Source organism: Notechis scutatus, chromosome Z (assembly GCF_049901735.1).
Source record: "Notechis scutatus isolate UNSWTSFEM ecotype Mainland chromosome Z, rNotScu1.2, whole genome shotgun sequence".
In the NCBI taxonomy this organism is placed as follows: Eukaryota; Metazoa; Chordata; class Lepidosauria; order Squamata; family Elapidae; genus Notechis; species Notechis scutatus.
The window spans coordinates 23,349,541-23,374,397 of NC_142025.1; the positions used below are offsets into that span (position 1 = coordinate 23,349,541).

At 39.4% G+C, this 24,857-nt stretch overlaps 1 protein-coding gene across 2 annotated transcripts in view; it reads left to right on the forward strand.

The window, feature by feature from the left end:
• STT3B (STT3 oligosaccharyltransferase complex catalytic subunit B) overlaps positions 1–10,125 on the forward strand; it is a 93,254-nt gene extending 83,129 nt beyond the window's left edge. For both annotated transcript variants that reach the window (XM_026681340.2, XM_026681341.2), the window contains 3 exons: positions 3,778–3,891; positions 7,069–7,281; positions 8,664–10,125. In XM_026681340.2, the coding sequence (XP_026537125.1) occupies positions 3,778–3,891; positions 7,069–7,281; positions 8,664–8,744 (408 nt within the window). In that variant the 3' untranslated portion in view covers positions 8,745–10,125. The remainder of the gene's footprint in view (positions 1–3,777; positions 3,892–7,068; positions 7,282–8,663) is intronic.
• Positions 10,126–24,857: the final 14,732 nt, after the last annotated feature.

A 24,857-nucleotide genomic window follows, 5' to 3' on the forward strand; every position in this document is an offset into this window, starting at 1 on the left:
TCCCATCTGTTTGCAGATTCATCGTTGTCTCGAATGAGACCAATCACTGTTGTGTCATCTGCAAACTTCAGTACTTTAACAGAGGGATGTTTTGAGATTCAATCATTGGTATATAGTGAGAAGAGAAGTGGAGAGAGCACACAGCCCTGGGGGAGCTCCTGTGCTAATTGTACAAGCATCTGATGTGATTTTGCCTAGCTTCATCTGCTGCTTCCTGTCTGTTAGGAAGCTTATGATCCATTTACAAGTGTGGTCAGGTATAGCAGCTTGTTTAGTTTAGTTAGAAAAATATATGGAATGATGGTATTGAATGCTGAGCTGAAGTCTACAAAGAGGACCCTTGCATAGGTCATTGGAGATTCAAGATGTTGTAGGATGTAGTGCAGAATCATATTAACAGCATCATCTGTCGATCTATTTGCTCGGTAGGTAAATTGCAGGGGGTCTAGCAGCAGATCCATGATGGCTTTTAGGTGGGACAGTACTAGCCTTTTAATGGTTTTCATAACTACAGATGTTAGAGCAACCAGTCTGAAGTCATTCAGTTCCTTGATGGAAGGTTACTTTGGCACTGGGATGATAGTAGAGCATTTGAAGCAAGAAGGAACATAGCACATCTCTAGTGATTTATTAAAGATTCGGGTGAAGATGGGGGCCAATTGATCAGCTCAAGCTTTTAAGCAAGAAGGAGTTATCTTGTTTGGGCCCGGTGATTTTCCTGACTTTTGTCTGTGAAATAGACCTTGCACCTCATTCTCTGTAATCACCAGAGGTGGTGGGCCCAATGGAATGGGGTAGGTTGCAGGAGGCTTTACTGTTGTTGGTGTGTCTGAGATGGGGATTGTGGAGATGGATGGCAGTAATTTTCTCTCAACCCTACAGTAAAACACATTCAGGTCATCTGCCATTTGTTGATTTCCTTCAGCATGGGAAGAAGGTTTGCTGTAACCAGTTATAGTTTTCACATGTTTGCTGGCTCATTTGTTGAGAACTGATTCCTTAGCTTTTCAGAGTAGCTTATTTTCGCTGCTCTAATCTCCCTGGCCTTATTGTACTGTATTCTATTGCTTTTTCTGTAGGCTTCTTTTTTGGTACAATGTAGCTGCTTAAGTTTAGCTGTGAACCAAGGTTTATTGTTACTGTATATTGTCAAGTTTCTAGTCGGCACACCTAGGTCTTAACAAAAATTGACATGATGTTACAGTATCTGTGAGTTCATCCAAGTCTGCAGAGGTATCTTCGAACACATTCCAATCAGTGCATTCAAGACAAGCCTGCAACTTTAGCTGTGCCTCCTCAGTCCAAGTCTTCATTGTTTTAATAGTTGGTTTCATGGTCTTGTCTGTAAGCAGGTACAAGGTGAATCATACAATGATCAGAGTGTCCCACAGCTGCTCGTGGGGAAAAAAACCCGATAAGCATCTTTTAATGTTGTGTAGCAATGGTCTAAAGCAGTGGTTCCCAAAGTGGTGGTACCGCCCTGTGCGGATGGTGGGATGCCTTAGGGAGGTGCTAAGAGGCAAGGGGGGCAGCAGGGGGGCCTAAGAGGCAGCGGGGTGTCGCTGGCACTCTGTCCGGCAGCCTCCAAGGGGGGAGAAACAGGTGGCACGCAGATGGCTACCTCTCTCTCCCCCCTTCTTGTCCAGTGCAGCAGCTCTTCCCACGGCAAAATCTACCCATGAAATGAACATGTATGTTTGTGTGTGTGTGTCAGAGGAGTAATGTGTGTCGAGGGGAAGGAAACATTTTTCTCGGAGTTTTGAGCTAGGAGGGGCCAGAACGAGCTGAAGCACCAATGGGAATTATCCCTGCTCCAGTGTCATCAGTCTCTGGGCAGAGTCTCCCTTGACTTCACCTGATGGAGGAGAGAGTTCCGAGCAGAGACAGAAGCAGAGAAAGTGGGAAGGGAATCTTTTCAGTCTTGGGGTGCTGCATTCTGGGGGGGGGTCTTTCATACCAGCTCCAGAGGGGAGGGTGGACTTCCTTTTGTGCCCCCCCCCCATGATTCTCATCCAATCTCCCTTTCTCTGTGCACCTGGAGGGGCGGACTAGATACCCTTTGAATTCCCACAATGCCCAGAGGGCACCCAGGCTGGAGCTGCTGAGACTCCAGAAGGGCAAAGTGGAGCCAGAGCTCAAGTGGTCCTTCCATTCTGCCCCCCTACTCAATCTGGAGGGAGGGAGCCCCCAGCAGCTGCACCAGAGGCCCCCACACTCACCCCAATCCAAAGGGAAGCCAGGAAAACCCTCAGCTGACAGTCCATGCAGGAAGAGACGAAGATGCAGGGATCCCCCATAATCTGGCTGGATCCTCTCCCCAGGCCCCATCCTCTTGAGGGGGGATTTCCATAGGGATCTCTCGGCTTTACAGGAGAAAATGGTGTTTTCCGTCCTTGAAACCCGCTTCCCTCTCGCTTGAAGAACCCCTTCCGATCCCCCCTCAGCCCCCAATGGGAAGGTATCTCCCCTTCTCTTTCTGTGGCTCAGGATCCCACTTTTCCTTGAAAAACAGCCCCTGATGAAGATCCCAGAACAAAGTTTGGCTGTTTCTCCTCCATTTTCCACTCCTTTTCTAGGACAATTTCAACATCTGCCCATCATTTCAAAGCGCAACAATCGATACTTTCATCAGAAAAAAATATACAAAGCAACATTTTTGGGGAGAAATTGCCAATATAAAAATGTGGACATAGAAGTGGAGTCGCGATGAACTTTTTTTCCCTCAGAAATTTGTGTATCTCGGCTGTGGAATATGAAGCACTGCTAAAACACGGGTCATTTTTCTAATGGTTTTTCTTCATTATTTCTTTATTATTATTTTATCATGGTGTAAAATATAAAAAAATAGAGCAAGTGAGGAAATGAGAAAGGGAAGGAAAGGGGAGAAGTGTGGGAGAAAGGATGCGCCGGCCCCGCAGGCACATCGGGAAAGTAGAGCAAAGCCAGTCTGGCTTTGCTCTACTTTTCAAACATGCTGCCACTACCGTGTTCTAGGTGCCAGCCCCGCAGGTCCACCCCATTGAGCCCACTGCACTGGAGGGACCTGCCCAAACAAGTCGAGCGGAGCGGTGCACCAAGTCAATGGGGTGAGCCACATCACAGAATTTCTTTAGTATAGTTATATATAAAAACATAAGCCTCCTCCTTTCTTTTTACCAGATGTTTCTGCAATTCTGTCTGCTCTATAGAGCACTATATAGAAACACTATAGAAATCATCCTTGATTGACAATTAATTAATTAGCAAATTTTCAAAGTTGCAACAAACTTCTCTGGGGCGAAGTATGATCCAGTTTGTGACAACATGTGGGTGCTTGGCAAGCAGCCGTATTTATGGCTCTTTGCAGCGTCCAAGGATCATTTGACCATATCTTACGAAATCTGTACCAAAAACGTATTTATTTCTGGGTTTTGGCTCATAACGACCCATTGGTTCTTTTAACAATCACTGAATTCACTGGATCACTTTTCCAATGATCACTGGGGAAAAAGTCATAAAATCAGATTGGCCACATAAGTGATTTGATTTATGATTGCCATGCCTTAGAACCGTGGTGAACAGCTGCATTATGGTCTTGTGGAAAACTACTTGTACATTCCTCATCATTTTATGCTTCATAGAATACGAATACAATCTCTATGAAAAAATTAGAACTACTCTGAATCACTCTGGGTTTTTTAGCAATTACTTGTTTACAATAACTGATTATTGTAATTTTAATTCTGTTTTATCCTATTTTTCTAATCTGACTTCTTCAATTCCTTCTTTTTCTTAAAGGAAAGTGACTATTTCACTCCACAAGGAGAGTTTAGAGTTGATAAAGCAGGATCTCCAACCTTGCTGAACTGTCTTATGTATAAAATGTCATATTACAGATTTGGAGAAATGCAGGTTAGTCCTACGTTGTTGTTGTTTTATTATTATTATTATTATTATTATTATTATTATTATTATTATTATTATTATTATTATTATTATTATTATTATTATTATTATTATTATACATTTTCCTTTGTTATGCATAATGTTTCCATTTCTGCAATGGCAGTGTACTGTCTGTATCAAATCTCTTTTGAATACACATAATATTATACACACCATAATTATAACCATTATTCTTCACTTCTAATCGCCCTATACAATTTAATCTATAATCATATATAATCCAGTTATAATATTGCTTATGGTATTATTGTGTGTGTGTGTGTAATTGATCATCCTTAATTATAAATTTATTAACTTCTGCTTCTATTTTCTAACCATTTATAAAATAGGTTAAATAGTACACTGTTTCCTCTTTATCCTTAATTTTCATCGTTAACCTGTCCATTTCGGCACAGTCTAGTATTTTCCTTATTACATTTTCAGCTATAGGTATATTTTCATTTTTCCAATTTTGTGTGTACATAATTCTCACTGCAGTTATTACATGTATATATTAAATATGTAATTCTTTTGTTATATTTTCCCGGTGGTATTCCTAGTAAGAACAATTCTGGTTTTAAATCTATTCGTTGTATTGTCATTCTAACCACCTTTATTTTTTTGCCATTGGACAAAATCCACCACATATGGATATAGGAACCCAGAATCTGTTTACATTTCCAGCATTCTGACGATATGTTTTGGAACATCTTTGCCATTCTTGCTGGTGATAAATGCCATCAGTAAAACATTTTGTAAAGGTTTTCTTTATATGTTGTTGACATCATTAGTTTGTAGTTGCTTTCCCAAAGTTTTTGCCAATTGTCTAATTCTATAATATATCCAAAATTTTGGCCCATTCTATCATAGTTTCTTTTACATGTTCTTCCATTTGAAAGTTCAATAAGTAGTTACATATTTTCTTTATTAATTTATTATCTGTCCCTAGAAATATCTGATCTAATTCTAGAGGTTCTTTATAGAATCCATATATTTCTGCATCTTTCTTGTGTCTTGTTTGTATTTGAATATGTGGCCACCAGGCCAAATCTATTCCTTGGTTTTTAGTTCCTGTTTTGATTTTAAATCCCCTTGTTCGTTTAGGATATCTTTATACCTTACAATTTTTTCCAGTTCAAGAGCATTTGGATGTATTAGTGCTTCCATCATGGATAGCCAGACCGGTATTTTCATGTAATGTTTCTGTTTGATTCTTCCCCTTACTGAAAGCAGAGCATTCTTGATATAGTGCCTTTGAAAATATCTCTGTATTTTACTTTTCCCATACCATATAAATGCATGTCACTCCAATTATAAAGTCAATATTCTTTTGTTCTTCAAATTTATCCACTCTTTTACCTATGTGAGTGCTGACGCCTGATAATACAGCTGCCAATCCTGTAGTCCAAACACACACACCCTTATTTTTGGTCTCTTGTAACATTTTCAGTTTGATTCTTGCTTTTTTACCCTGCCAGACAAACTTTAAAATCTATTTGTTTAAATCCTTAAAAAGCTTTTTTCCTAGTTTTATCAGAATTGCTTGAAATAAAAATAGCAATTTCAGTAGGATATTCATTTTTGTTTTGGCAATCCTTCCAACCAACAACAACTGTAGAATTCTGAATTTTTCTAAGTCTGTCTTTATTTGTTGTATTAATTTAATGTAGTTGTCTTCTTTAATGGTTGTACATCTTATTGTTAACCAGATTGCCAAATATTTAACTTATTTAGTTATCTGCATGTCCATCTTTTCTGTCAGTTCATTTTTCTGTTTGTTTGTGAGATTCTTTGTCAACATCTTTTCCTTGTTTATTTTTAGTCCTACCACCTCACCAAACTCTTCTATTCTTTTTATTAGTTTGGGTCCCATTTCTAGGGATTCCTCCAGAATAAATACTAAGTCGTCTGCAAACCTTGTATTTTGTAATTTTCTTTTTTTATTTCCAAACCTTTTTATTTCTCGATCTTGTCTGATCTTTCTAAGCAAGACTTCCAAAGTTAGTATGAATAATAAAGGAGATAGTGGACATTCTTGTCTTTTGCCCTTGCTTATGTTAAAGCTTTCTGTTATATCCCTGTTTATTATCACTTTTGCCATTTGTTTGGAATATATTGCTTGGACCATATTTACGAAGTTTTCGTCAAAGTCCATACATTTTAATTGTAGTATCATAAATTACCATTGATCAGAATGGTTTCCTACCTAAAAGACAACTGAAAAATAATATGAGGATTATTGTGAATGCATTGGAATATTACGAAGCCCATTGTGAAAAACAATGTTGATCTTCTTGGATGTGCAAAAAGCCTTTGATAATAGTCCAACATTGTTTTGATGCACCTTAATAGTAATGCTTTGTTACATTTCTATGTGTATCCCTGACAATACATTTCACAGTTATATGATTACATAAAATCATCACTATTAGGCCTTTCTATAATATAATAAAAGTAAGGTGTAATCCTTGTTAAGTAATCCTGAAAAGGAAAAGAAAGGAAATTCTTCCTTGTAATGATGGATAAGCATGCAGGGGCACAAAATATTTTTTGTATCAACCCTTTACTAATTATACTAGTTACCATTTTGTTACTGAGCTCAATTCAGTGTTTGGTTTTTACCTCTCAAAATTTGAGGTTAGATTTGTTTCAAAATTCCACTGTGCCTTTATATTTCCTTGTCAATTAAGGTTTAGCAAATAGAAACTAGTTAAAAGGTCATATTGGCATTTTACTCTCACTGGAATCTTTTAAAGGAGCAGCATTTAATTTTATTTCAAAAGCATTCTTAGTGGCAATGCATGATCTGCATTTATATATTACAATTATTAGTTTATGTGGTTTATTTAGCCACAATTTGAAATAAAAAATCAAGATCTTTCTATGAGGGGAGGGATTTTGTTGAAATTCTTGATATTTTCTCCTTTTTTGTACTGAACTGGTTACTTATCTCACGTTTAATTTATATAGTACAATGCTGGACTTCTTCACTGTGTGGAGTAAAAGTAAGGCCTCTTTAATCATGATTTGTTTCAGATTAAAAATAACATTTTCAAATCCATTACCAATGTTTTCAATATAACCTTTGTAGTTTGTCTAGAATTTAATATACCTGCAAACTAATGGGTTGCGTTAATTTTGTAGCTGGATTTTCGGACTCCCCCAGGATTTGATCGAACCCGCAATGCTGAAATTGGCAACAAGGACATTAAGTTTAAACATTTGGAAGAAGCCTTTACTTCAGAGCACTGGCTTGTTAGAATATATAAAGTAAAAAAGTTAGATAACAGAGAAACGTTGGACCATAAGCCTAGACTAACCAACATTTTACCAAAACAGAAGTATTTGTCAAAAAAGGTGGGTTCTTAGTGAAATTTTCAAAGGAAATTTTTAATACTATGCTAGTTTTACCAGATATGCTATTGGGTCTTTCTATCAGCCACATAAATGGTCACTTTTGTTTCCAATAAAAGAACAGCCAAAATAATAATTGTTAACATTTGATTAATAAAGCATGTGGGATTATATTTATTATTTGTGCTCATTAGCAGACTGTGCCCATAAAATCCCAGCTAAGTGTAATAAGATTGATTATCTAAAGTATATTAATAGTATTCCAGTTATTATGTTGGTTCACTTAGTAAATGTGAAAATGTCTTTCTGAAAAATGATGCTTAAGACATTTCAGAATGACTTATTTTGTAAAATAATTAAACCTGAACTTGTTGTTGACAGCTCAAGTGTCTGGCTTTTTCCTGTTTTAAAATCATCTCATTTGAATACATTTTCCCCCATCATTGTGTGGTCATCTAGTCTATTGGACAATCAAGTCTTCAGGAATGAAAATAAAATTCTCTTCAAACAGAAAAGTTTTACCTGATTTTTTTTTTTAATACGAAAGTAGTCTATCGTAAACATTCAAGCAACAATTATTTATATATAAAGCATAGTGTATATATATATAGTATATATATAGTGTATATATATAAAGTGTGTGTATGTGTGTGTGTGTATATATATATATATACACACACACACACACACACTTTATATATATATACACTATATATATATATATATATACATACATACATACACACACAACTTTAAATAGTTAATGTGTGAAATAATTAATTACAGTTGTAAAAATGAACATTGCATCACATTGTATTTTAGAAATAACTGCAGCATGGTAGAACTGTTTTTTTCTATAGTCCATAGAAATTAAAATGTAAACCTTACAGCATTATTTTTACATTATAACCATGATAACACTTTTAAAGAAATTAGAGGTTTATGACTGCAGTTTTTGGAATAATACTTCTTGTATTGAATGCTAAAAGTTACAGTGGCATTAGCAGAAAGCAAACAGTATCAAGAAATATTTTTCCTTGTTACAGGACAATATACTAAATAGCTGTTATTTAAATTAATTGGCAGTATTTGCTTCAAATAAGTGTAGTCTGAAACCTAAAAGCTTAGGTTTAATTGAAAACAGTGACAATGACTAAAGAAGAACACACATAGAATAACACAAATTTGTGGTGAGAGATTTGGGGAACATGCTACATGTCAGAACTGGAAAGATCACATCCAAAAGTACCCGCATATGCTACTTCCTATCTTTCTAACCTTGACTTAAAACATAATAATTAAGGATTCTGGAGCAATACAAAAACATAAGCATTGCCGCTAGAGCATTACAAATAACTAATACACTATTCTGTTTTTCTTTTTAGACTGCCAAAAGGAAGCGTGGCTACATTAAGAATAAACTAATTTTAAAGAAAGGCAAGAGACCCAACAGGAAGACAGTTTAAAAACACTGTACTGATTGCTAATATTGAAGCAGTTGTCCTTGAGATAACCAGTCTTTGCCTTTAGCTCAAGTCATGTTTCACAGCAACATGAGGGTACAGAACCATCTTTGGTCCAGATTATTGTACAAAACTTTCAGGCAATGTCTGACTTAAATTTTGGCTTATTAAGAACAGCTGTTTTAGATTTGTATTGTGGAGCAAGACAGGGCTGTTGTCCAGGTCTTAGCAGCAGATTTTTAAAAATGGGTACATATTATCCTTCATATTAATTGAATTTGAATCGATTGCACCAAAGAGCCCTTTAATTCGGTCCTTGGCACATGCATACTTGTCAGTTTTTTAATCTTCTGTTGAACAGCAATATCTCAACTGGGATTTAGCTATCCTAATTGTGATGCTTGCAATAATGTGGGTATTTTGACATTTCAGATAGTAGAACAGCTTTGATATATTTATTTTATGAAACAACACTCATTGTTGCTGTATGTTGTGTTCAGGACTATATATCTAGCTGCAATTTCACTAATCATGGCACAGATTAGGTGCTTAGATGAGGCCATTTATTTTGAGAAGAAGTGATCTTGCTGCCCTTCAAGGTGATAGATCTTTCATAGAAGAGATAAATACAAGGGCTACATTTGAACCTTATATCTGACATGACAGTAATGAATGCTATTGAGCACCATAGCACTTGGTGTTCTCAAAACCTCCTTGTTTAATCAGAAGTTTATATTATACAATATTTTGGCCTGTTGGGGGGAAAATTGACAAGTATCCAAACTTGTTTCCTGCATCTATTTACAGGCAGAAGGTTTATAAGTCTGCCTGCTTACCTGTCTTTCATGGGGTTGAGTTTCTCCATATTTTTATTTAGTGCTTCAGTTCATGGAACTTCTGCTTTGCATATGCGCTATCTTTTATAGTTTCTGAAAAAGATTTTATCAAGTGCACTAAATCATAAATGGAGACTGAACATGTTCAATTTCCAACTATACAAACTTGAACATTATTTGTTATTTTATTAAACATGTGTATGGGATAGGATTCATTGACGGCCACAGGATATAATTTTGATTTAAAAAAACAGCTTATGCCATCTTTGTTGGTGTAAAGCAGAATAGTATGTACCTTCCCAAAAAATATCATTTGATCAGTGAGAAAGTTACTGCTGACATTACAGATGTATAATTTTTATTTGTATTTTTCTTCCTTTTGGATTAAATAGGTTATAAATCAATAATGCAGTAGCAACATTTTCACAAAATCTGGATTTCTGACCCTTTGTCACTGAGATTATATTATTTTGTTGCTTTACAACTCAATGCAAACCCGTTGTTGACTATAGGGATAAATAAAGTTAAATCAAGTTTTTGTTGTTAAATGGCTGGCTGCTATTTTTTATTTATTACCTTGTGGCTTCAAAAAATGCTGTGTTAAGGACCTCAATCACCATTTATTCAAAACTAATTCTGAAAGTATTGTCCTTTCTATGTTGAGAATTATCAATTTGATTATGACTTGCTTATACATTTTCTCTTGCTATAATTTCTTCCATAAACATAAGCTAATTTAGTGTGCTTATGCTACATTATAATTAGATACAAATTGAATAATTTGGAACAAACTGGAAAATGTTTTATACTATTTACACTCTGCTTTTAATACTAATGAAATTTATCCTGTAAAGGATACACTGACATACACTTCTTCTCTCTTATTTGTATTGTATTTAAAAACTAATGAAGAATTCTGGTTACCAACTCAGTATAATATGTCTCAAGCTCCCTCGTGGTATTATTTAGGTGTTTAATCTCAGTTCAGAATTCATTGAGAAATATTCAGACTAAATTACTGATTTTAATATTTTACTCATTCATCTATTAAAAGAAGTACAGGAGTATACTTAAAAGTGGGTGAAACAAATTGATATTCTAATTTTGCTGAAACATTCTACAACCTTTCATGTTTGTTTTTCCCTTTTTTTCTGCTACCTTTATCTGTTAGGATTTTAATCAGAAGATGAGCAAGTCAACATCATAGGTAAAACATAATGGGACCACTATTCTTCCAGCTATTCTTGTTCAGTTGCATTTTATTTCTAACTTTTCTTGATTAGTCACAAATCTTGCTTCTGCTGATTTTTTTCTGATGAGAAAGGCACATGATTATTTTTATTTCAAGATGTGCCAGCAGCACTATAAATGAAAATGTGCTGGGATAGGCCATACAGTCTCAGTTCTGTCCAAAAGTATTCACTTCCTTCCAGATCTTATGAATTCTATCTTCACCACTTAATATTGTTGGAGTTTCATACAAGTTCAAACCTTTATTGTCAATGCACAACATGTGTATAATGAAATTGAATTAGCCTCCCTTGGTGCAGCCCACCCATGAACACAGAATACATGTCAATAAACCAATAAATAAAAAAAAATCCCTAACCCCAAATAATTAATTAGCACACATTTCCCTATACATTAATTATATTATATTATAATATATATAATATTACATAACTGGGATTGTAAGTCTATCATATTAAGCCTGATTGTGGTGTTGTTGCATTTAGTAGTCTGACGGCCCATGGATAAAAGCTATTTTTTATCCTATTTGTCCGGCTGGCTATGCTTCTATGTCTCCTGCCTGATGGTAGGAGAATAAAGAAATGCTGTCCAGGATGCGAGTCGCCCCTTAGGATTTTCCTCACTCTGCTGAGACAGTGGGACCTGGCAATTTCATTCAGTAGGGTTAGGGGGCAGCCCATGATTTTTTGTGCTGTGCTCATCACTCTCTGTAGTGCCTTCCTGTCAGCAACTGTTAGCCAGTGTACCATATCATGATTATGTGAAGGTGCTTTCTATAATGGACCGGTAGAAGGAAGTCATCAGCGGTTCGACCTGATTTTTCCGCAAGACCCTCAGGAAATGGAGTGTCTGCTGGGCGTTTCTAACTACCTGGGACATGTTATTTTTCCAGGTGAGATCTTGGCTAAGTGCACTCCCAGGAACTTGAAAGAAGAGATCCTTTCCACACAGCCTTTCCACTTGATGCAAAGTGGGGCAGGGTCATTTCTCTGCTTCCGAAAGTCCAACACCATTTCCTTTGTCTTTGTGTTGAGATGCAAGTTGTTTTCTGCGTACCATGTAGATAACTTCTGGACTTCTTCCCTGTATGCTGACTCTCCCTTCTGTAATAAGACCCAGCATGGTGATATCATCTTCAAACTTTATTATCGTATTAGATGGATCAGAAGATATGCAGTTGTGTGAACAGCAAGTACAGTTAGGGACTTAGCACACAGTCCTGAGGAAAGCCAGTGCTGAGCTTCAGGGAGGAGGGTGTAAAGGATCCAGCCTTCACTTTTTATGGACAGTCTGTCAAAAAGTCTAATCCAATTACAAATGAGAGGGAAATTCAACTCAGTCAACTTTTCAATAAGAATGCCTGGCAAAATGGTGATAAAAGACGAGCTATGGTCTATGAAGAGCTAGTTCCCAGGTTTCTCTAGGTGCCTCAAAATATTATGTAGGGCAGTGGTAATGGCATCGCCTTTTGAACTGTTTCCTCTAGGCAAACTGATCTTGATCAAAGTTTGATGGAAGGCATGACCTGAAATGTTGAAGAACCAGTCTCTCAAAGCACTTCACTACAGACATCATGCAACAGGTCTGTAGTCATTCAGGCTATTTATGGCTGTTTTCTTCGGGACTAGTATGGTAGCTGCTTTCAGACATGATGGAACAGTGACCATTTGCTAGGACCTCTGATAATTGGTCTGCGCAGGTTTTTACCACTTTGCCTAGCACCCCATTTGGACCTGCAGCTTTATTAGGATCCACAGCCTTCAATACAGTTCTCTGTGTTCATGCAGGGCGAGTGGCTGGAAGTTGGTGGGCTGGCGACACAGGGTCAGGTCTTTTGACTTCATAGTGGGTGAAGATGATCAACTCCACCAACGAGGCATCGGTGTTGACTGTCTTCATTGTGTTGCCCTTGTAGTTGGTTGGGTGATGCAGTGCCTGCCACACCTGCCTCAGATTGTCTGCTAGATGGTTCACCTTTTGTTTATATTTCTGTTTAGCTGCCTTAATGCCTCTCCTTAGATTTCTCGTGGCCTCATATTTATCTCTGTTACCTGCCTTGAAGGGGGAATTCAGGGCTCTCAGAAGTATCTGTACCTCTGCTGACATCCAGGGTTTACAATTCCCGTAGACTCTGATGCAGGGGTCAGATTCCACCAGTATAACAACTGCTTCGGTGATTGTGCACTTTGCATACACACTCCACATTTCAAAAACATTTTATAGTTACCTTTTTCTGCGATCCCTGTGACTAAAACAGCTGAGGCGTGGCAAACTGCTCTGCCATGCGAATCAGCCATGCTCTCACAAAAAGGAATAAAGCACAGGAAAGAGCGGGGGGGGTGAGCCCATATTCTTGTTGCAGCAAACCAGTTCGCTGACAGCTGATCTTCGGAGCAAGGGGTGGCCCAAAGAGGTCCGAACTGGTAGAATCCCACCCCTGCTCTGATGCGCTTATCCACTGTTACATTATCTGTGCATGTTTTAATATATGAGAGTGCCTCCCGCATCGCCCCTTGCCTGCCACCCCTTCCCTCTGCCGCCTGCCAGCCTGCGTGCTTTGACTGAATGCGGGCCACCGCTCTGAGAATGATGCGAGTCAAGCCTCACGAGAGCGGATCTTCCACTCATGGAGCTTGCATAGTGGTGGCCCGCACTCGGCAAAAACGCTCAGAGGGGCAGCTGGCAGAGGGGCAATGCAGGCGGCGTAAGCCTCGTGCTTCCTGGTTGCCTCCCGCACTCCCACTCAGCAGCCACGACCCACGAGTCCCAGCAGCTGACAAGTTGCAGGATGGCAGGGAGCCGAGTAGCGACGGATCTGCCCTGACTGGTGAACCAGTCAGGGTGGGCTGGTTCACCTTTCCTGCAGCTCACTTCTCCCTCAGTTCCTGCGGCTGCAGCCTCGCCTGAAGTTCCCAGCCCTTTCCCCAAAAGAGGAGGGGTGAAGCCCCGTCCGCAGCCCCTTTGTTGGACCCGGAAGTCTTGCCTGCTGGTTTTTCCGGGCAACGCAGGACCGGGCGTGAACGGATAATCGCGCCCAGTCCCTGGGACTCTGGGAGACTCATCATGAGCGACGCTGCCGGGTGGCTACTTTGTTGGAAGAGTGAGGGAGGGAGAGGGAGAGTATGTGTGTGTGTGTTTCAGGTGGGTTTCCTAGCTTAGGAGGAGAGAACGAAGTGAGGAAGGGAGGGGGGAAAGAAAAAGAAAAAAGAGGCAGAAACAAGAAAGTAAAGAAAGAAAGGGGAAAGAAAGAAAAAGGTAGAGAGAAAGGAAGAGAAAGGAAGAAAAGGGATAGACAAAGGGATGGAAGGAAGGGACAGAGAGAAAGAGAAGGAGGGAGGGAGGAGAAAGTGAATGGGGTATATGGAGGGAGGGAGAGAGAAGGAAGAGACACAGAAAAAGAAAAAGAGAAAGGAAGAGAAAGGAAAAGGATAGACAAAGAAAGGGGGATGGAAGGAAGGGACAGAAAGAAAGAAAAAAGAAAGGGAAGGAGGAAAAAGTGAATAAGATACCTAGTCCAACCACCTGCTCCAGCAGGGTTAGAAGGTTGTGTGTGTGTGTGTGTGTGTGTGTGTGTGTGTGTGTGTGTGTGTGTGTGTGTGTGCATGGCTGTCAAAACTCCAAAAACAGGTCAAGTAGCTCTGGAGAGGTCAGTTATAAATTAGAACACTTGCTAAGCAGCTGGCCATTAAGCAGGACAGCTTGTATTTGGTTTACCTGTCACATGGCCACGCCCATCCAGTCACATGACCGCCAAGCCACACCCACAAATTAGGCCACACCCACAGAACCAGTTGTTAAGAAATTTTAATCCCACCCCTGGGTGGAGGTCACTGAGGATGAGTTTGTAGCACCAAGGGGACGGTGGACTGAAAAAGTTTGGGAACCACTGATCTAATGTTAGCTTCTTGCTATTTAGTATCAGAATCAAGATCCAATATTTTCTGTTATTAAAAGATGCATACTTTTGGAAAACAAAACAAGAAATTATTAAGTTAAATTGAAGTTCTTCATACTGTAATACCATTTCTATTAATGTCATCTTTCCTAAATGTTGGATAATTGTTACATAATTCATATATACAATATAAAGAGAGCCAGTTTATTGGTTAAGGCATCTGGTGAGCAACCATGCAGGAGCTCTAGTTTTGCCTCAGACATGAAGCCAACTGGGTGACTGACAAAAAGCAAACCCAAGATGTCAGCTGTTTGAAGGGTGCCAGGTTCCACAAATTTGAGTGTAGTATACACAATAGAATTGTAAAACCATGACTGAGTTTTTATTTCTTTCCTCCTTAAACTCTGGTGAATAGATAGTGTCAGTCTGAACTGCTTTCTCATGATTGCTGTTTCCAGGGTTTAAAGCATGATTTTGTTAATAATTGTCATCTCTACTTGGTCTTCCAGAAAGTCATCTCTGTGGTGCTTTCCACCATCCCACAGCAAAAGAAACTCCTGGGATATTTTTCTCACAATATAAATTTACTGAAAAGCCATATAGGTACAGAAATAGAAAAGTCAGCTCTGACATTTTCGTGCACAAACAGCATAAGAAAACTTTTCCTCCCTGGACCAGCCATTGTCCATTGTCCACAAATCAGTTGCAATTGCTTTATTTTGGCAACAGCCTGTCTGCCTCAAACATTCCCAGGCAATGACATTGGGATTTGGGTTTGCCTCACGCTTCCAAGTGGCACACTTACATCCCAGAGTTCCCTCCCACACCTTACATTCCAATGCCTTCCCTCCCACCTCCCATTACTGTTGTCTGATTGGAAGCAGGGCTGTGTCAATCATGACATGCTGATCCTCCAGAAAGAAGATTAATCTGACAAAGAAACACATTATTTCTACACTATGTTCTTTTCACACAAATACCCTACAGCAGAGATGTCAAACTTAAGGCCTGGGAGCCGGATCCAGTCCACGGGGTGCTTAGATGCCTCTGCCAGCAAAAATGAAGGCCTGGGGAGGCCAGATGTTCCATTTTCGCTGGCAGAGGACTGCAGGAGGCAGTTGCAGTTGAGAACAGCCTCAAGTGACATTGAGCTGGCCACAACCCCCTAGCCATGCCCCATGCCCCCCCCCCCCAAAGATTAAATACAACCCTGATGCAGCTCTCAATTAAATTAAGTTTGACATCCCTGCCTTATAGGGATAGGTCTGGCTACCTGGGTGTGGAACCTTTGAATAAGCCTAGTGGTAGGGGCATTCCTCGCTGTCATCCACTCTGCCTCTGCCACGGGAAACCCCTTCCATAAGACTAACTATTGCAACTTCCCCTTGTGGTATTGAGAGACAAGGATCTTGACCTCGAAGTGCTTCTCTTTGGTAGGCAGCTTAATGGCTGGCCTCAAATTTATCATCCAGATAGTAAAGGGCCCTATTTACCTGGGGCCCAATTTCTTGCAAGGTTGGTCCAACTGTAAGAACTTCATGGACAGGCATACCTCATCACCTATTCTAAACTCCATCTAAGGTACTCTCATCAGTCTGCCTCTTTTACACTTCTCTTGCTACTTCTAATGCTTTTCACACTATGGATCAGATAGCTTTCAGAGTACTCAACCAAGTTGATGGACACTCTTGAGGAAGCTCTGGCATAGGGACAAATTCTGCAGCAGTGGCCACTCGAAAAGAGGTAAATCTGATGCTACTGTGCACAGAGTTATTTAGGCTACCTCAACAAAGGGCAAGCGCTCAGTCCAATTGTTTTGCTGGTAATTCACATAGCATCGAAGATACTGTTCCAAGACTGCATTTATATATTCAATTTCCATTCATCTGAAGATTATGGGAAGAACTAAGACTCTGTGAGAAGCCTAACAACCTCAGGAATTTGCACCAAGATTTTGAGGTGAATTGCACCCCACTGTCCGTGTTTTGGAATGCCATGTAATATGTAAATGTGCTGTACCAAGAGCTTAGCAAGGGCCCAAGTAGAGGGGATACACCAAGACTAGGCACGCACGCCCCTAACTACCTCGATTACAACTACAGCTGGCCTTAACTGCAAGCTACTCAATGCAAGAAGCCTTGTGAATAAAATACCTGAATTCCGCCTCTTACTAAATATGGCTAAATTTGACATCATATTTGTCTGTGAAACATAGCTCAACACATCTCTCCCTAACTCCATTACCACAGTAAGAGACTATCATGTTTACCGATCAGATCATGAAATCCGTAGTGGAGGTGATGTTGCTATCTTCTATAAAAAGTCCTTACATCTAAAAAACATCCAAGTTACCCAAGAGCTTGCTCTTCCTGAGACCATCGTCTGTGAAGTGTCCTTAAATATCATATTTCGGTTCTTACTATGTTACAGAGCCCCTGATTATGACATAGAACATGTAAACAAGATAAATTCACTACTAACATGGGCATCATCCTGGCCACACGTTTTTATCTTTCTTGCTGACTTCAATCTACCTCATATTAACTGGACCCTAAATGAATGTAATACTGAACCCATACGTGCAATCTTCTACAATGCTGTAACAAATCTAGGACTGGAGCAACTAGTAACCAACAATATTAGACTTAACAACTGCCTCGATCACATCTTCTACAATAGTTTGAACTCAATTTACAGAATACAAATTAAAGAACCCTTTTCCAACAGCGACCACAACATGATTGACTTTTGTCTCAACATACGTCCGCACAAAAATCATCACGATCCCCAATTATAACTTTAAAAAGGCAACTATGACCTTATAGACAATGATCTCTCATCCCTTGATTGGCAATCTCTATTCACTGGATGCAATACTGTTGAAGACCATTACAACATATTTTTACTTGAAGTCCAAAGAGTCATCAAACTATATGTACCAATAACAACTCCCAAAACCAGAAAAAAACAGATTACCCGTAACAATAAGGAAACTTCAATCCAAAAAAAGATCACTTTGGTGGAAAAACAAATCTGGTCACGTTGCCAACTTCAAAAGCCAATACAAAAAATTATGCCACCAGATAAAGACTGAATGCACCAATTATCACATTAAACAAGAGGAAAACCTTCTACACACCAATTCCATCCTCGCTTTCTACAACTTTGTAAACAACATACTAAAAGACTCAAGATCCATCCCACCCCTAAAAGGACCTAATGGTAAAGACTGCAATGATGACACCATTAAAGTCAACCCTCTTTAACACATTCTTTGGCTCAGTATTGTAAACAGCAATGGATCATGCCCAGTATTTCCTAGTCGAACCACAGACATCTACAATGCTCTAATACATATCGATTTTACAGAAGACAATGTTGAAAAAGTACTACACAATCTAAAACCATCTCTATCTACTGGACCGGATGGAATATGTGCCTACTTAAAAAAGCTATCCACTGCCCCAGCTGAACCTCTAAGCATATTCTTTGGAAAATCTTTTAGAACCAGCTCTTTGCCAAACTATGGTCACAAGCCATGGTCATCCCCATCTTCAAAAAGGGAAACTCCAGTCTAGTTGAAAATTGCAGACCAATCTCTTTATGCTGCGTCACCTGTAAAGTCATGGAATCAATTATTAACCAATCCATTATCCTCCACTTAGACACAAACAACTTACTCTCTAACAAACAATTTGGTTTCAGAAAAAAACTATCCTGTAATCTGCAACTCTTACACTGCAAAAACATATGTACTACACAACTTGATCAGGGCAAAGCAATAAACGCAATCTACATAGACTTCTGTAAAGCCTTTAATTCAGTGGTACATGACAAACTACTACTAAAACTAAAATCTTATGGTATCTCTGGACAACTGCATAACTGGATAGAAGCATTCCTGTCAAACAGACAGCAAATGGTCAAAATTGTCAACAGTGCCCCAAGGCAGTGTTCTAGGACAAACTCTCTTCATACTCTGCCTAAATGACCTCTGTGATCATATTAAGAGCAACTGCGTTCTCTTTGCTGATGATGTAAAGCTATTCAACACCACAGACAATACTGCTACCCTTCAAAAAGACCTCAACTATGTCAAACAAATGACAACTTCAAATCTCAACAAATAAATGCTCTGTCTTACATATTGGCAAAAAAATAATAATCAGAAAATAAAATACAAACTGAATAGTCAAGACCTTGTTGATGATCCAAACTCTGTAAAGGACCTTGGAATACTCATCTCTAATGACCTAAGTGCTACAGCCCACTGTAACTACATAGCCCAAAAGGCATTAAGAGTTGTTAACCTAATCCAGGCTTCCGGTTTGCCAGGGTTCGGTGGCGGCAGGGATTCGCGATCCAGCGCTATCCCTGTCGCGCTAGCCGTCTTGGTGCCTCCGATCCCGACGGGTCTGGAGGATAAGGCTGCCACGTAGAGGCATCTGAAGACAGGGGGGATCCGGATAGGGGTTTGGGGGTGTCGCAGACCCCCTCCCCACCCAGCAAAAACCCCTTCTCTCAAGGCGGTGGAGCGGCGGTCAGTAATGGCCGCCACAAAGAAGCCGGCAACTGGATAAGAATGTGCAGGAGGAAGAAGGAGAAAGTTTGGAAAGTTTCAAAGTGAAAGTTTTTTTGGCTACCGGGACTTTAAGATATATCTAATATCCTGAAAACTACATTTTTTTAATGATACATTGTTTCCAGAGGAGATTCTAAAAGCCGCGAATAGTGCTGAAAGGGAAAGTTTACTTTCCTTCCCTACGGACTTAACAAAGGGACATTGAAAAATCTGCTTTTCTAAAGAAGGTAAAATTTAAAGCTCTTTTTTATAAGTGGGAAGGAGATGACTAAAACCTGTATAAAGATCTTGTTGGAGGAGATGCCTTAGAGATTTTGAGACTAGAAGCTAATTGCAATAAGGCTTTAAAGTACAGACTGGGCTCTTTTTTTCTTTCTTAACTGATATTACCCCAGGAAGAGAAAGTGTAAAGGGAAGAACTTTCTGCTCTGTTTGGATGCTTGATGTCTTTGGGACTTTGGGGAACTGTTTTTTAAGTTTTGAAACATCTTGGTTGTTTTAAGAAGAAGAAGAGGGGGAAAAAAGAAGAAGAAAGGTTTACAATGGCTCTATCTATTGATGAATTAAGAAAGCAATATGGAAAAACAAAGAAAGAAAGAAAGGACTCTTTGAGAGATATCTTTCACTTTTTAGAAATGGCACTTGCTACTTATCAGCAAATACAACAACAAATGGAGGAAACAAGAAGAAGAAGAAGAAGAAGAAGAAGAAGAAGAAGAAGAAGAAGAAGAAGAAGAAGAAGAAGAAGAAGAAGAAGAAGAAGAAGAAGAAGAAGAAGAAGAAGAAGAAGAAGAAGAAGAAGAAGAAGAAGAAGAAGAAGAAGAAGAAATCTTTAATGAATTAAAAAATCTGACTAAGAAAAAGAAGAGAAAGAGAGGAAGGAAAATAAAGGACTTGACCTAAAAAAGCACCCAAGAAAGAGAAAAATGAGATGCAAAACCAATACAATGCTAGAAAGCAAAAGAAAAGAGAAATACAACAGAGAGGGGAAGTCAAAAAGGCGAAGGTTAGGGAGGGGGGGTGAAAAGACTAGGTGGAATAAGAAAGGAAGGGAAAAAGGGGGAAAGCCATAAAGGTATAAAACAAGATGGGAAAAAGAAATTTTTTTTTAGGGACAAAGGGTAATGTATAATTTATAAAAAATGGATTTGCAAAAGTACATAAGATAGTATTGTAGTATTTGTATTAGAAATAGAAAACTAGAATTTTATAAGAACTAATAAAATATTAAAATATCAGAATGCTTAATAATGATAGACTTTATGATTTAATAAAATATTAAAGGGAATGTTTAAAATATAGAGTTTATTGGCTATTGTGTTAATGTTACTACAAATGTATTTTTGTAGCATTTGTTTTTGAAGTAGACAATTGGAATATTACAAGGTTTAATAAATCAAAATATTACAATGTTTAAGATTTAATGATAGATCTTAACATTTGATATTATTGAGAAGGTGTAAAATGCTTAAGATTTAATGATAGAGCTTAATTTGTTATTCCCAATGTTATCACAACTTTTTTTTTACTTTCTCTTTTTTTTAATTTTTTCAGTTTAAAATGTACTATTTAAAATGTACTTAAAAAGTAGAATGGTAATTATGTACTTAATTATTTTATAGATTTATTATTCTCTCTTTTTTTTCTTTTCTTAAAATTTAATAGGTAGATTGTACTAAGCAGAATCAGATTGGGAACTAGGTATTATCTTAAATGTTAACCTAAGGGATAGAAAGGCATCATACTTCGATCAGTGATTCCAGGAGAAATCCTTTTTTTTTATATTAAAGAGAATGAGATAAATGGACAATCGGAAAAGAATGGACAAAAGATACAAGGATAATGATTTAAAGTAAGACTAAATAAATAAAATAGAATTAAGAAGAGTGAAAAGTGGGGAGAAGTTATATAGAAGATATAGAATGGTTAATAAGTAATGGTATATAAGATGAGCATGAATTTAATTGAAGTCCATACAAAGAGAGGTATTCTGGGGCCAAGCCACTTTCTAAAAAGAAGTTTTATGTTTTTTGTATTTTGTGTGTTTATGTTTGATTAAGACTTAATAAAACCTTGGAGGAATGTTAGACGAGAATATTTGTAAACAAGTCAGATGAAAATATTAATATGACGGTTATAAAATAGACGAATATAGAAAAGAAATGTAATTGAATAAAAGTAAAGAGAAATAATGAGTAAAGAGACTAAAGAGAAATAATCTTTGCTAAAAGATATTTATGTGTTTATAAGGAAATGGGATAAATTAGAATTATGCTGTATAAAATAATCTTTTATCTGCCTTGTAAAAATTTACAATGGAAAGAGGTTTCATGTTTGTAATGTTTAATGATGTTTTGTTTGTCTTTAAAACTAATAAAATTTGTTTCAAAAAAAAAAAGAGTTGTTAACCTAATCCTACATACCTTTTTCTCTGGTAATATCACACTACTAACTAGGGCATACAAAACATTTGCCAGACCAATACTCGAATACAGCTCATCAGTCTGGAACCCACATTATGTATCTGATATTAACACAGTTGAGAAAGTCAGATATATTTCACAAGAACTCGTTGCAGAATACCTTATGCCACCAGACTCGAAATTCTAGACCCAGAAAACCTAGAACTACGCCGTCTTTGGTCCAATCTAAGTAAATAAATAAACTATAGTCCAGGGATGGCAAACCTTTTTGGCACCAAGTGCCCAAATCTGTGGGCATGCATGTGCATGCATGAGCACATGCCAGAGGGCTGGAAAACTGAAGACCAGCTGGCTGATGCATGCATGCCTGTTTTTTGGCCATTTTCAGGCCATTTTTCAGGCCATTTTTGGAGCCATTTTTGGCGTGAAAAATGGCCTAGAAGCAGCCTGTTTTGGGGCATTTTCTGGGCTGTTTTGGGGCCATTTTCAGTCTGTTTTTGGTGTGAAAAACTGCCTGGAAATGTGCCTAAAAACAGCCTGGAAAACAGCCTGTTTTGGGGGCATTTTCAGGATGTTTTCTGGGCCATTTTCAGGCCACTTTTGAGCCATTTACATGCTGTTTATTGCACCAAAAATGCTTCCAAAATAGCCTGAAAATAGCTTGAAAAAGGCCCCCAAATCATGCAAAAATCCTGGTTTGGGGGCGTTTTTCAGGCCATTTTCCAGTGCTCTGATGCCCACAAAAACCAGCTGGCCAGCACGCCTGAAACCAAAAAATCAGCTGGCAGTGTGCATGCCCACTGAGAGGGCTCTGCATGCCCCCTCTGGCACGCGTGCTATAGGTTCGCCATCATGGCTATAATCAATGCACAGCCTAAGGGACCTATCTTTCTTTTCTTTGAAAAACACAAGGCTGCCAACCTCAACTTAGCCAGTTCAATGAAGCCCCATTACATTTTTGTCTATGAATGGGTGGAGCTTCTCCAACTTCCTAGCTGTCTTCAAATATAGTTTTGGCTTTGGCAATTTAGCCCCAGGCACAATCTTAATCACACAGTCTGTGGGGTGGGGTGGAATTGTGTTGGAATCCTCACCAACACTTAGCCAGATTGCGATATTCCTTGGGAATCAGTGGTTCTAAGCTACCACTTCCCTCTAGTTTATTGGCAGGTTCTGTGTTCAATTTCTTAGCCGCAGGTGCATGGAAGCTTCTTAGCACTTTCCCTAACTCTTGCTACTTGGATATTTCCTTTGCATCTGCCACTTGTTTCTATCCCAAATGACAGATGGGTTCTATTTTTTCCACCATTCCAGGCTGAGGATAATGGCCTCTGAAATCCCCATGGCCACAATTAATTATATCATTTCTGTGTGGGTCCAGCTTTTACTTTCACAGGCTCAATTAGGCAAGTTGCTGGCATTCCACCTGTTATTGAGTTGTCTAGGTGGGAAAATGCTATGGGCTTCTTTAGCTTCCTTAGCCTTATTCCAAGTTTCTCTACCACTTGGGGCTGACAGGCATCTTATACACCCAGTAGGGCTGTAAGGACCCCCTTTGTTTCTGAGAAGGACACTGAAATCTCCACCCTAACAGTTATCCAGAGATGGTGTTGCTTTACTATTTTCCTTCACTATCACTCTTACAGAAGACTGGTTCTGTCTTGACAGGGCCAGGGTTCCCTCCTCTTCACTGGACAGAGGAGATAACTATACCACCTGTTGCTCCACATACATTTTCTCTTTTGGCTTTGGCAGAGCCTTTTTTTTCTGTTGGCTCACAAGGGGGGAAGCGGTCATTGGCCGTGTTATGAAGTATTCAGCAGCATCGTGTCCCTCCTTTATGTAACGAAAGCAGCTACCCAGGCTTTGGTAGGATTTGCCTTCTCTGGCTGGCAGCATGCCCATTCTTACTCCCATAGGAGCCATTTGCTTCTCTGCTGGCTGGTGGGACCGACTCTCCTGCCTGGTATGTTAGTGGAATTTCATCAGATCGATCTCTACCTTTGTACCACTCACAGTACCACTCTCTCAAGTTGTGCGGCACTCCTGGGCGAATGCAGCGGCAGGTGGCTGGCTAGGCAGTGAAAGTCTTGTACTCCATCACTGGTCACTTCTTTTGCTTTAGGGCATGGATATGAACTTTCATACATTGGGCTGCCATGGGGACCTCAAATCATTCTCAGGGCTTGCATAAAAGCATCGAGGTCAACTAGCTCAGGGATGCCCTCATCATGCAGTGACACTAGCCACTCTGAAGCACTCTTCCCAGCTTCTTTTCCTCTTCTGTGTCTTTGGCCATAGCTGACATCTTGAGGTTGACTTCCTCGTGTAATCCCAAATAGGGTGTTACACTGGCTTATGGTCAACTGTCCCACTGCATTAAACAGCAAAATAAACTTTTTTTCTCCAAGTAGACAAAGTAGAAATGCCATTTTTTGAGTGAAAACAGCATTGGAAAACTCTCCCCCCCGCCATGCCTTCCACTGTCCATTTTCCACCAATCAGTTGTACTTGCTTTATTTTGGAAACAGCCTGTCTGCCTCAGACATCCCTTGAGGTTTGAATCTGTTTCATGCTTCCAGGCAGCATACTTGTAATCCAGTGTTTGTGTTGTGGAGCGGCGGTTACAGAGGGAGACGAAGCCAGGTTTATGCTAACGTACTTTATTCAATGAATAAAGGGTCGCCGCGGCTTCAGAGGCAATCTGACAGCCAGCTGGCGGCGACAGCTGATGCCGTTTGACAGCTCCCTTTTATAGCCGGCTGTCAAAGCGGCATCAGCCAATGGGAGCGATCGGCGCTCCCTCTCTGACGGCGGACCAGAAGGAGAACTGCTGGCAGGTTCTTAATACATAACACTCCTTCCCCCTGGCCGCGAGCATGCGTAGTCCTGCAGCCATAATGGCGGCCTTCGCTTGCGGCCTGATCTCCGCGGCTCTGGAAGCTTGGCGGCTGCTGCACAGTCCTTTTCTGCTCCGGCGATGCCAGGCGTCTGCGGAGGATCGACGGCCATCCCGGACCTGCTATCTGGCGGCTGCTCGGGTGAGTCTTCATGCGGTGGATGGTTGGCTGGGAAGTCGGGCGGCTGGTAGACCAGGTAGTTCTGCGGGACGGCTGCGGCAGGCGGCGA